Raw genomic sequence first — 14195 nt, 5'->3', positions numbered from 1 at the left:
TCCCCAGAGTTTGCAGAATGAAGTCCAAACGTTGTATTGGGCCCCAACCTAACTTTTCAGCTTCATCTTCGCTTTTTCTCTCTATATATACTGCCCTCTTGCTATACGGGGTCGATTCCTTGCCTAGGGAACTGTAGTTTCTGGGTTTGCTGTACAATATACAGTGAGTGTTACAGAAATTGGCCTTACGGAGTCAGAACTTGGGTTGGAATCCCTTTACTGGCTGAGTAAACCTTGAGGGTTTCTTACTGTCTACAGACCTATGTTTCCTTCTCTATAAAATAGAAATAATAATAGTACTTCTTCAAAGGGTGGTCCTGGGGATCAAATGAGATAATAAATTCCATATACCATTCTTTGATCATTGTATACTTCCCTCAATATGTGTTAAAAAGAAAAAAAAGTTCTCCCTAGGTGGCTCAAAAATTCCTTGACCACAGAGACCATTAAAAAAATTTTTTTTTCTTCACAGCAGTTTGTATTGCTTATTTCATATATGAAAGTTGCTCAGTATTTGTGAATGGATGACTCCTCAGGCTCCGAGTCTGGAGAATGCAGAAAGAATCAAAGTGTGTTTCCCACGACAGAAGCAGGGTGGTTTGCTGATACGGTGATTTGGTGATTTGAAGTCCCTGGTCCACCATCTATGACAGTATATGTAAAAGTGCCCAGCAAACTATTTTACTTAGAATAGGTAATTCATGTTTGTTTTATTTTTCCTAGATGTGATCTTCACAAGTTACTTAATCGCTGAGTCTCTCTCTCTTTTTTTTTTTTCGCCCGTACCAAGCGGCTTTCAGGGATCTTAGTTCCCCGACTAGGGACTGAACTCAGGCCCTCTGCAGTGAAAGCACGGAGTTCTAACCACTGGACCGCCAGGGAATTCCTGAGACTCTTAATCATTTTTTAAATGGAGACATAGGGACTTGCCTGGTGGCACAGTGGATAAGACTCCATGCTCCCAATGCAGGGGGCCTGGGTTCCATCCCTGGTCAGGGAATGAGGTCCCACATGCATGCTGCAACTAAGAGTTCACATGCCACAACTAAGGAGCCTACCTGCTGCAACTAAGGATCCCATGAGCTGTAACTAGGGAGCCCCCTGCCACAAGTAAGGAGCCCGCAACTAAGACCTGGTGCAACCAAATAAATAAATGGAGACATAAACATGTGATTTTTATTTGTAATTATGTATGTATTTACTTATATATGCTTTTTTTGAGTTTTTATGTGTATCCATTTATTAATTGCTGGGAATACAGCTTATTGAGGATACATGACATGATGCTTATACTTTTAAATGAGAAAAATGAAGTTTAGAGAGGTCACATACAGCCATCCAGTTCCATATACCACACTGCAGAAGTTAAGGATGGAAGATATTAATCCATTCACCTGTCTGTTCCATGAGGTCATATTGTGCCTATCTTGCTCACCATTGTTCCCCTAGGACCTAGATTATACCAGTTTTCATAAATATCCATTGAAGAAGTGAATGCAAGCTTCAGTAACCCCCAGCAAATGGGTTAATGGATGAAAAGGCAGTGGAGTGCAGGGCAAAGAGCAGCAGCATTGATTGCATCAGACAAAACCGAATTTAGATTATAACCCTGCCATTTGCTAATCTGTGAGTTTGAACGGATAAGGTAATCTTACTGAATATATTTTAACTATAAAAATGTACTAATACTTATAGGGTTACTGAGAGGAATAAGTGCGATAATACAGGTAAAATTTGTAATACAGTGCCTGGCTTGTGGCAGGCAGTTGCTTAATAGTAGCTATTGTTTGCAGTCTCTAAAGAGCTATTCAAATAATGAGTAAACAAGCTGAAAATGGAGAGTAATGTAGACAACTATTATAATTTATGTAGGTTTTTATAAAATTAATTATTTATTTTTGGCTGCATTGGGTCTTCATTGCTGTGCACGGACTTTCTCTAGTTGTGGCGAGTGGGGGCTACTCTTCATTGCTGTGCACAGGCTTCTCATTGCGGTGGCTTCTCGTTGCAGAGTATGGGCCTAGGCATGCGGGCTTCAGTAGTTGTGGCACATGGGCTCATTAGTTGTGGCTCACAGGCTCTAAAGTGCAGGCTCAGTAGTGGTGCATGGGCTTAGTTGCTCCACAGCATGTGGGATCTTCCGGTACCAGGGCTCGAACTGTGTCCCCTGCATTGGCAGGCAGATTCTTAACCACTGCACCACCAGGGAAGTTCCTATTATTGTAATTTAAATGTATAATTTGTGAGGTGATAGTTATAATATCCAACATATATTTATGCTTACTATATGCCAAGCATAGTCTGCAATTTTTTAAACATGAAATCAAGTACATTAAATCACCACCCTATGAATTAAGTGCTACAATTACTTTATTTTTATAGAAGAGGAAACTGGGACACTGAAAAGATAAGTAAGAGGTGGAGTCGAGCCTGGAATTCAGGCACAGAGCTACAACAAATTAGAGAGAAAAGTGACTAATCGTGGTTTCACTAAGCTTGTTTTTGTTTTTTAACTTTCAAATTTCTTTACAGCCCAAATTAAGATGAAAAAATATTTCTATTCATCCAAGTGATCCAAAACACTCATTCACTGGTTAGATCGGGGCTGGCCCCATGACCCTGTAATATTAAATTACCCAGTTGGGCTTGAGCTATCTGATGTTGTACCATGAAATACAGAAACAGCATTTCACTGGGTGTCAAGTGACAGCAGCTCATGGGCTTTGTTTTGTGTGTGTGTGCTTACATTTTTTAATTTTAATTTTTTTTCAAATTCTTTTCCAATTTATCACTAACCTTGGTTCTTAATTCAGCCTGTAATCCCATTATATTTCCCTGTACCATTCTCAACATTTGGTATACATCAGAATCATCTGAAAGGCTTCTCTCTCTTTTTTTTTTTTTTGTCTGCGTTGGGTCTTCGTTGCCGTTCGCGGGCTTTCTCTAGTTGCAGCAAGCGGGGGCTACTTACTCTTCGTTGCGGTGCGCGGGCTTCTCATTGCGGTGGCTTCTCTTGTTGCGGAGCACGGGCTCTAGGCGCGTGGGCTTCAGTAGTTGCAACATGCGGGCCCTAGAGGGCAGGGCTTCGATAGTTGTGGTGCATGGGCTCAGTAGTGGTGGCACACGGGCTCTAGGGTGCTCGGGCTTCAGTAGTTGTGGCGCACAGGCTTAGTTGCTCTGCGGCATGTGGGATCTTCCTGGACCAGGGATCGAACCTCAGTCCCCTGCATTGGTAGGCGGATTCTTAACCACTGTGCCACCAGGGAAGTCCCTGGAAGTCTTCTTAAAACAGTTAAAACTGTGGTGCCACAGACAGAGTTTTTGATTCAGTAGACTCAGTGGGTGGGGCCCCCAAATTTACATTTCTAACTAGCTCCCAGATGATGAGGCTGCTAGTCTGGGGACCACACTTTGAGAACCATGACCCTAATTCACTCACTTTCCTAGACTATTTCCCACTTTCTCTGCCCTCCCCTCAATTGATGACTTTGATTCTTATTTTCAGTAAGAAAATAATAGAAATCAAAACAGAACTTCTGTATATTCTCACCATATCTGTGGTGTGGTACCTGCGTTTGTACCTAGATTTTCTGTCTTCTTTTCTGTTACTAATGCAGTAAATCCCATCTTTCTTGCTTATATAAGGTCTCACTCCACTGTTTTATCAGATCCTCCCCACCCCGCCAACTACTGGATCATTTCCAACAGCAAACATACATGCTTTATATCTCCCATATCTACAAAACAACTATAGCAAAATTAAAAACTCTTCTCTTGATCTCATAACTCCCTCTAGCTCCTTATTACTATTCCCCTTCATATAGTAACTCTTTGAAAGGATTGTTTATACTCATTGTCTCTAATATCTCTTTGGTATTTGGTACCTACTCTGCTACCACCCTGGTCCAACTCACTATTATCTTCCACCTTTGTTTCTGCAGTAGCCTCCTAGCTGGTCCCTCTCTTCTCGTCTCAATACAGCAGCCAAAGTGACCTGTTTAAAATGAATCAGATTGATCGACTTAATAAATTTTAAGGTGCTTGTTATGTGCCAGGCACTGTACCAAGTCCTGGGGATACAGCAGTAAATAAGACAGAAAAGAGAGTTCCCTGGTGGCCTAGTGGTTAGGATTCTGGGCTTTCAATGACGAGACCCGGGTTCAATCCCTGGTTGGGGAACTGAGATCTTGCAAAAATTGACACAACATTGTAAATCAACTGTACTTCAACAACAACAAAATTTTTTTTAGGGATTTCCCTGGTAGTTCATGGGTAAGACCCCACGCTCCCAATGCAGGGGGCCCGGGTTCGATCCCTGGTTGGGGAACTAGATCCTGCATGCATGCCGCAACTAAGAGTCCACATGCCACAGAGAAGATCCCGTGTGCTGCAACTAAGACATGGTGCAGAAAGAAAGAAAGAAAGAAAGGAAGGAAGGAAGGAAGGAAGGAAGAAGAAAGAAAGAGTAGGCAATTAAAAAAATGTTAAAAAAGACAGAAAAAAATCCCTGCCCTCATTCTAGTCATCCTGTTAAAATATCAGGAACGTGTCATTTTTTTGCTCAAGACCATCTGATCTTCCCATCTTATTCAGAATAAAAACCAAATCCTTACAGTGAGAGGCTTACATGACAGACCCCTAGCTACTCCTCTGACCTCATCTTTATCTCTCTTTACCCACTCTGCTTCAGCTACATTAGCCTCCTTGTGTCTTGAACCCTCTCTCAGGGCCTTTGCACTCATTGTTCCCTTTACTGGAAATTCCCTTTCCTCGTATCTCCATAGCTCACTCTCACTTTCTTCAGGTCTTTGCTCAAATGTCATCTTATCAATCTTCGTGCAAATTAGAAAAGGGATACCCTGTTACTGGGTGCAGTCTTTTAAGCACTTGGCTTAAAGGCAGATAGTACCTGTGTATGAAGAAAACAGTGCTTCTTCTAGCAAACATGGCCCTGCACCAGAGTGCGTGGCTTGGAGAGGGTTGTATGGGTGTTCTTGCACAGTGAGCAACCTACTTAGAAGACAGTCCCCAGCCACCTTGTATAAAATAGTAATGCCTCCCCACTCCAGCATTCCCCTTTCTCCCTTAACCTTCATATTACTTATTACCATCTGACATTTTATATTATTTATGTCTTGTCTCCTTTCTGCCTGCCAGAATTTAATATCCATGAAGGCTGGGAATATTTTGTATTCCCACTGCTGTATCACCAACACCTGAAATGCTTCTGGGCACGTAGTAGGTACTCAATAAACATTTGCTGAATGAATGAATGAGCCAATGAGGAAGATAACCTGCTAGACTGGGAAAAGTAAGACAATTGCTGTGATATGGAAATCAAGGAAGAAGTTTTTCAAGGAGGGAAGAGCTCAGTGAGATATTCATGGTCTTTTTTAATTAGTAAAAAGTGGCCACTGAATCTGGCTGGAAACAATAGAACTTATGTAAGCACAGATCACAGTTTTATCATGCAGTACTCAAGCTGCACAGTTCGACATGGCAGCCACTAGCTACATGTGACTATTAAGCACTTGAAGTGTGGTTCGTGCAACTGAAGAACTGAACTCAATGCTATTTAAGTTAAAAAACCGAAGCAGTTAGCTTCTGTTAAACACAATTCTGTCGTTTTGGTAGGATTGCATTTTACTTTAACAATTGAAAATTTAGCATTCATATATTTTTTCTTAAAATGAAAAGGTTTATTTAGATACACACTCCATAGTGTGAGCTGTCTCAAAAGGCGAGAGGCGGCCCCAGGGCATGGGGACATCTGGGAAAATGTGAGCGGTGCTGGAGAAACATACTCCACAGAGTATGGGCCATTTCAGAAGGCGAGAGTAGCCTAGTATTCATATTAAGATGTGCTATAACCATTAAAATACGACCAGATTTTAAATGCTTAGTTTGAAAAACTGAATATGAATGTAAAATCTCATTAGTTTTGAATAATGAATACAAATTGAAATAATAGTGTGAACATATGGGTTAAATATATTAAAATTGGGCTTCCCTGGTGGCGCAGTGGTTGAGAATCCGCCTGCTGATGCAGGGGACATGAGTTCGAGCCCTGGTCTGGGAAGATCCCACATGCCGCGGAGCAACTAGGCCCGTGAGCCACAACTACTGAGCCTGCGCGTCTGGAGCCTGTGCTCCGCAACAAGAGAGGCCGCGATAGTGAGAGGCCCGCGCACCGTGATGAAGAGTGGCCCCCGCTTGCCACAACTAGAGAAAGCCCTCGCACAGAAATGAAGACCCAACACAGCCATAAATAAATAAAACGAAAGTAAAAAAAAATATATATATATATTAAAATTAAGTTCACCTTTTATCTTTAACATGGCTACTGGGAATTTTAAAAGTACATACGTGGATTGCATTATATTTCTATTTACAGCAGTGGTGTAGAGGAAGTGGAAACTGTGTTCTGAATACTTACTTGAAGGATCTGGCTTAGAAGTTGAACTGCGTAATATAGTAGGGATAATAGTAGCAAACAAAGACTTCTTTGTAAATTGTTTAATTATTAAAAGCTGGGAATTTAGTAGCATGTTTGAAAAGAGCAAAAGGAGAGAACTAGAAATGTTATTACATGAAAACATGTCGCTAATAGGTAAGAAGGGGAAGATGATTAGACCATAGGAAATAAAAGTTACCTTCAAAGAGAAAGAATACTATAGAATAAATTATTGGGTGTTTAAGATAAAGAGAAACGCTGTTACTTCCTAATTGACGCCCAGGAAATCAGACCATCTAGTTTGGAGAAACTGAAGCAGTATCCGAGGTTCTGCTAAATTCCAAATTCAAAAAAATTTGTAAAATTAAAATCAGTATGAGCTCAAACTGTGGATGAGCTTGCCACTGTGATTCATCTACGTAAGAGAGAAGCAGTCTTAGAAATCAGTTACTGCTTGGCTATTGCGAAGGAGAAAAATTAAGAAGAAAAATTCTAGCGTTGCATCACTGAAACACCTTAGCATATTGTTACACAGAAATACGAATGTATTCCTCAAAGGGACACAATAACTTGAATATACCGTATTAGAAATTCTATACATTTTGAATGTGTAGTCTGAATTAATTATATTTACTTAGCACTTATGTGCCAGACAGACACCATATTAAGTTTTATATGAGTCAAGAACCATTTCTAATCTCCTTTTTATAGATGAGGAAAACTGAAATTTCAAGAGATTAATCAATCTAGGCAATGTCAGAACCCATAAGGGTGGAGCTGGAACCCAGAGAGCAGGGCTGGGACACAGGAGACTCGTGAGGTGCACTAGGAGCCTTGTTTGCCTTCCTCTAGTGCCAATCCTGTCAGGCAATCCTAATCCCTTTTTCTTAACCACTAGCTATTTTACTTTCCATGTATCTCAAGCAGTTCAAGTATTAGCACCTTGCTACTCAGTAGGGTCTTAAGAGTTGAAATTCATTCATAATGCACTTCTTATCAATTCTAAGTTTACATATCACCTTTTCAAGGCCTCTCCAGATCCCCTGAGTTTAGGTTAGGCATCTCGTGTCTTTCCATTGCATTTTGTACTCACCTTATTATAGAGGGCATAATTTATAGGTTAAAGTCAGACCGTTTGAATTCTGAGACAATACTTAGAGGCTCAATTATTTTGAGTAAATTTCCCTTATCTATAAAAAAAGGTGTTAATGATAGTACCTGAACTTAGTTGTTTAAATTCATGTAAACTGCATAGTAACTATTTGGCACAGAGTAGGTACTTAGTATTTGGTAAAAGATTTGAGTCCTGCTTTAAGAAATGTATTGGATAGCATACCTCATTCATGCTAACGCCCAATTCAGAAACCAGGTAGAAACATATGGCCATACATTTCTATTTCCCATGTTTTCAAACATTTTAACGGTGTAAGAAGTCTGCAATGAATATGGTTCCTAAGTTCATTTCTGTATGCCTGGCTTCCTTCACAGAAAAGGGCATGGCCACTAGAGCTTCCTACCTCTCAAAGTTCACCACTAGAAAGGAATTAACACAGGCTATCTTGAGAAGTCCAAAAATCCTGTAAAAGGATTCTGACTGGCCTGTCAAAGTCAGATGCCCATCTCAAAGCTTGAGTATTTTTTAAAATTTTATTATTTTTGGCTGCGTTGGGTCTTTGTTGCTGCATGCAGTTTCTCTAGTTGCAGAGTGGGGGCTACTCTTCATTGTGGTGCATGGGCTTCTCATTGCGGTGGCTTCTCTTGTTGAGGAGCATGGGCTCTAGGCACACGGGCTTCAGTAGCTGTGGCTTGCAGGCTCTAGAGCGCAGGCCCAGTAGTTGTGGCGCATGGGCTTAGTTGCTCCGCAGCATGTGGGATCTTCCCGGACCAGGGCTTGAACCCGTGTCCCCTGCATTGACAGGCAGATTCTTAACAACTGTGCCACCAGGGAAGCCCTGAGTGAGGTGTCTTTTTTGAGATAATCAGTTGTGGCCAGGGGAGCAAGGTCTGTAAAAATATGGCAGCTTCCATTCAAATCACATGGCTGGAAAAAAGGAAGTATTTCCTTGAAAAGAAAAGCCATCTACACTACAACAGGGAAGTGCTGTAGGAACACTCTTCAAATAAACCCTTTTCTTCTAAGAGGACAAGAAATGAGCTTTATCCCCACGAACCCATTCTTCATTACCCCACTTTTCATTATACAGCCCAATCTCATGACATGCCAAGGGATGTCTTAACTTTTTGTTTAACCAAGACTCAGTTAAATGATATACATTAGTGCCTATGACATGCCCAGCACTGTACCAAATGTTAAATAAATGAACCACCACCTGAAGTTTCATCAATTTTCGATGAAAGGGTAGTTGTTGACATGGCTAAAAGAACATTTAAGAAGGAAAATGCAGTCTGAGACTCAAAAGTAGTCATAAAAAGCCACACCAATGGTACAATTATTTTACTGGGCTCAAACAAACATGGACAACTCTTTTTACTTTCTAAGATTGTTTCTTTTTACAGTAAACAAAATATATTTCCAAAGTTTTACAGATATTTAATTGGAGAAAGATAATACTTGTTAGTTTGGAAAGACAACCTTTAAAAGAAAGAGCAAATGAATTCCATTCAGGATGAAACAGACTAACAGAACTGTATTCCTAAGTGGTGGTGGTGGGATGAATTGGGAGATTGGGATTGACATTTATACACTAATATGTATAAAATGGATAACTAATAAGAACCTGCTGTATAAAAAATAAAATAAAATTCAAAAAAAAAAGAGAAAGAAACAGGAGTGTGAGTATTACCTGTGCTACTTCAGCAGAGGCTTCCTAAAAATTTCAGCTGATTTGGGGAAAAAAAAACCAAACTGTAATCCTAATCCATTTACTTTTTAAGCTATCAAATATTCTCATTCAAGCTACCTTTTCTGTGTCTATCTACAGAGCCTCTTGGAAATGAATTAAGTCTTTGACTTCATTCTGTTGAAAAACTCTTGAGAATGCTGAGAAATATCCAGATAACCAGTATGTTTTCTCCTAGGAACAAACTTCAGAGCCTCTTCCCAACTACCAGTGTTTTTCAGACATAACAAAATACGTATCATTTGATCTAAGGTGAGATTTTTGGTGCCAGTGTCCCACTGCAAATATTTATCTAATGGAAGGCATTCTGTTGCCAGCTTCAGCCGTTTTGCTTTGGCTAGGGATGTGCCTGGCTGCATATTCTTATCAACGAAAGATCCCACTACATAAATTTTGTCATGCTTGAAAGTAGTCATAACGTTGGGAGAATCTGAAGTTAAATATATAATACTGTCCTTTGGAAATAAATCTACATGAGACTTTTCTGTTGCTGTTAAAAGCAATTTGTTCCACTTTTCTCCATAACGTTTAACTAACTCTCTATAGTAGGCACCACCTGTTTTAAGACTGCAGAAATAAATATGGAAAGGATCAACATTTCTTCTGTTCCATCCTTCACTTTCTAAAAGTTGGGAAACAGCATTCTGCAGTTCTTTTGGTTTCATATAGTCGTCATAAGCCATGTCAAAAACCAAAGGTTGTCCAAACTGCATGGCCTGGGCACCCTTCCAGCCCATTGCAATGTCCATATTCCTATCCCAAAGTCGCAGAAACAGAAAGTTTTGCTGTTTATCTTCCTTAGTGGTTTCTGGTAGCTGATCTTTTTTTACTTGTTCTTTTGCTGCTATTTTCATTTCCTTTTTTATTTGCTTGGCTTTTTTCATTTTTTCCTTAACATATAAATATTTTAAATATTTTCTTTTTGACGATTTAGAAACACATTCCATAACGGTTTTGAGCTCTTCTTCACTGAGGTGTTCTGGTACTTCTCTGCGAAGCAATCTCCACATCTCAATTAACTCCCTGGTGGCAGCTAGAGGATCTTCATCCTTGCTACTTGAGACTGTTGAAACACCCTCTTCTTGCACACTAGATTTCATTGTAATTTTCCACTTATCCAACTCCAGCTCTTCAGGAGGTGATGTACTCTCCTTATTAGGATAGGACACAGCTGGTATTTTGGAAGACGTGTATCTCTGCAGAGTTGTTGAATATAAAACCCTTCTCTTCCTATGAAGGGTAAATGGCACCAAAACTCTGGCAAAAGGTCTTAAGGTGATACTGACACTCATTTTGAGGAAAACAGGCCTGTAAGAAAAGCCCTATAAAAAAAAATGTAATGAAAAGTTAAAAACCTCTCACATAACTGTGCAAGTATAAATTTGAGATACCAAAATGCAATTGATTTCTGAAACATAAAGTGGAATCTTAGTCCAACTTATTTTTTTTTTTTTTTTTTTTTTTTTTTTTTTTAAATAAATTTATTTATTTATTTATTTTTGGCTGTGTTGGGTCTTCGTTTCTGTGCGAGGGCTTTCTCTAGTTGTGGCAAGCGGGGGCCACTCTTCATCGCGGTGCGCGGGCCTCTCACTGTTGCGGCCTCTCTTGTTGAGGAGCACAGGCTCCAGACGCGCAGGCTCAGTCGTTGTGGCTCACGGGCCTAGTTGTTCCGTGGCATGTGGGATCTTCCCAGACCAGGGCTCGAACCCGTGTCCCCTGCATTAGCAGGCAGATTCTCAACCACTGCGCCACCAGGGAAGCCCGAGTCCAACTTATTTTTGCACCATTAATTTTTCTTAGACTCCTGTGCCCTAGAGCCTGTGATCATTCACTAGGCAAAAAGTTCAAAACTTATTTGGGTTCTTATTTTAGATATGAACTTCACTATTGTTTTAGGCAAAAGGATACCCTGAAGATCCTTTTCAGATTTGTATCTAGGGACCCAGAAGATCAATGTTACCGGATAACAAAGTTATGTACCACTATATGGCTGAGATTATGGTGCTGTATTCTTCTCCACTTTCTACTAAGCCCAGATACAGACCCAAACACAAGATCCTTAACAAGCAATACATGAAGCCAAAGGGCAGAAAAGTTACAGAAAATGGCAACTAGTAAAAAGCACTTAGCAGCTGCTGTTCCAATGCCCTTATATGCTTTCAAAACAGAAATATAGAGAGATCTACTGATTTAAAAAAAAAAAACAGGGCTTCCCTGGTGGCGCAGTGGTTGAGAGTCCGCCTGCTGATGCAGGGGACACGGGTTCGTGCCCCGGTCCGGGAAGATCCCACATGCCGCAAAGCGGCCGGGCCCGTGAGCCATGGCCGCTGAGCCTGTGCGTCCGGAGCCTGTGCTCCGCAACGGGAGAGGCCACAACAGTGAGAGGCCCGTGTACCGCAAAAAAAAAATAAAATTAAAAAAAATAATAAATAAAATAAATAAATACCTCCCTTCTCCAATTTAGACTTTACAGCAAATAATGTTATTGCCAAACAAAATATCCAAAATTAGGGCAAATATATATAAGCTCCACAATTTTATCCTAAAGGTCTGGATGTCCACAAAACAATGAAGATACTTAAAGATGTGAAACTAGTGCTAGACTTGAAGCAAAAAAAGGAATTCAACTTTTCACAAAATACAACTAAAATACTTGAAAAGTTTCTTCTTCCCTTGGCTTCATTTAATGACGCTACATGCTCCTGGGTCTCTGACCTGTGCAATGATGCTCAGATCCATTCCCCCCACACCCCCAACACACACGAGGTGGATGTGCTTCTGAGTTCTGTCCTTAGCCCTTTTTTCAATCTAAACATTTTCCCTATGAGCTCTGATCTACCTCCTTGACTTTGATCGCCATGTATCAGATGACACCTCAAATGCAACAAACTGAAATCTGTCTCCCTTCCCTTCCCAATCTGCTTCTCCTTCTGCGTTATTTCAGGGAGGGACACTACTATCCATCCATTTGCTGAAGGCAGAAACTGGGAGTCATTTCATAACTGTCCCCTCTCACACCCTCCATTCCTAATTTGAGTTATATTCATTTAGTTTCTAAATACTTCTCTAATCCAGTCACTTCTCTTCAACCTCATTTTCTTATCTTTTTTTTCTTTTGGAGGCGGGGGGCTGCGCTGCGCAGCTTGCAGGATCTTAATTCCCCGACCAGTGATGGAACCCGGGCCCTCTGCAGTGAGAGCACGGAGTCCCAACCACTGGGCCGCCAGGGAATTCCCTCAACCTCATTTTCTTAATTGTATCTCCTAGCCTCCAGGTTTGCTCTCCCTCATCTCTAAACCATTTGGAGCTACTGCAGATCTGATCAATACACTCACATCATCCTCAATGTGTATTTTTAAACTCACTGCTGCCAGGTTAAAGTCTAAACTTATATATATGGCTTATAAAGTTTTTTCACAAAATCACCATTTGCTTACCTCTTCAGCTACATCTCTATCTGTCACCTCAAACTTTAGATCAAGTATTTCTATTAGTTCTTTTAGCACCCTGTACTTCTGCACCATACTGCTTGTAACACTGCATTGTAATTGCCTGGCTACTTATTAGCCCCACCATGTGGTAAACTCTATCAGGACAAGGACTGTATTTATAGTAACATCGAACCCAATGTTTGGCAGTATATAGTTCACATTTATCATTCAAGTATTTTTCGATTAAATACTCCGGGTCAATGCTTCTCACATTTAAAACAAGTTCAGACACCTTTTAAAGAAAATACAATTTCCTTTAGACTCCTCGAAATATTTAACCGAGAGTTCTCAGCCCCAATACGAGAAACACTGATTTCGGAAAAAGTCTTTTTTGAGTTTTGTCTTTGTAACTGGTAAATATTTTTAGAGTATCAAAGAAACAAAACCCCCAAATATTTAAAAGGGGAACAAGGATATCATTTTGGGAAACACTGCTCTCGTCCCAGGTATTGTACTTCTAGTTTATTAAATCACTGGGCTTCCTCTTATCTGTGGGCCTTCTTAGCGCACAAGCTCCAGTATGCGTATGTTAGGTCTCCCGCGTCCTCCCACCTCACCACACACACTGGGAGACAAGAAACCCGCCCGTACCAGGAGTGCAAAGACAGTGGCTCCCGCCGGTGCAAACCACAAGGAACCCCAGAGGACGCAGGATTCTGCCGGGAAATGCTGCCCAGGGATCCGCGATGCACCCAACGCAACCCCCAGCTTACTTATCACTCTACACAGTATTCGTCGTTGACCCGAGACCCGCAGCCGGAAATCCCGCCCCCTCCTTCCGGCGCTGCCATATGATGTCACGCCAAAGGGGCAAGCCTTCCGGCCTGGAAAGCAGCACTGTCGTGCAACGCAGGCTGAAAAACATCCACTGACAGTAGCAATACAAAGACCATTGAGACCACATTGTGAGGTTTGGGGGCTGAAGCCAGGTGAGAGTGGGTAAGGAATGAGTGGAATATGAGAAAATGGAGTCATCAAGGTTAAACGTTTTTATGAATCTTGGCAGAGGCTATATTCGGTAGGCTCAGCCTCCGGTGTGGTGTCCAAGAAATTTTTGTTATTTTTACTGTGCCTGGGAGAGACTTGACCAGCTGATAGGATTGTTAGCAAGGGAATAAGGAAAGAAAGGATGAGAAGAGTGAACTTCCTCAGAAGATTGGAAGAGATGGGGTTCAGAGGACAGATGGAGGGAACTGGTCTTGGATAGGAGGAGGAAATACCACTTCCTTTGTAACAGGAAGAAGGGAAGAAACTTAGGTGGGGATGGAAGCCAGTTTGTAGATATGGCACTTGTAATTTGAGAGTTCCCATTTCTGTGAAAGAGGTAGTCTGCTGAGAATCTCTGGAGAGCAAAGAATGGGAGAAGGTTTGAAATTGTTACGAAGAGTG

The 14195-nt window shown here is 41.0% G+C and overlaps 1 protein-coding gene across 1 annotated transcript; it reads right to left on the bottom strand.

The window, feature by feature from the left end:
• Window positions 1–8894: 8894 nt before the first annotated feature.
• On the bottom strand, window positions 8895–13582 carry TRMT10C (tRNA methyltransferase 10C, mitochondrial RNase P subunit). The gene is made up of 2 exons (XM_081234736.1): window positions 13398–13582; window positions 8895–10637 (listed from the first exon to the last, which is right to left on the bottom strand). Exon 2 carries the CDS (start codon window positions 10605–10607, stop codon window positions 9414–9416), a length of 1194 nt encoding a protein of 397 aa, XP_081090862.1. The 5' UTR covers window positions 10608–10637; window positions 13398–13582; the 3' UTR covers window positions 8895–9413.
• Window positions 13583–14195: the final 613 nt, after the last annotated feature.

Source organism: Mesoplodon bidens (assembly GCF_964165515.1).
Source record: "Mesoplodon bidens genome assembly, chromosome: 5".
NCBI classification, from domain to species: domain Eukaryota; kingdom Metazoa; phylum Chordata; class Mammalia; order Artiodactyla; family Ziphiidae; genus Mesoplodon; species Mesoplodon bidens.
Note: the sequence above shows the minus strand (reverse complement) of the source record. Positions and strands in the feature narration are given on the sequence as shown.

Bases quoted from the DNA above. Each gene is read 5' to 3' on its own strand.
- TRMT10C (XM_081234736.1), bottom strand. From the start codon at position 10,607: ATGAGTGTCAGTATCACCTTAAGACCTTTTGCCAGAGTTTTGGTGCCA.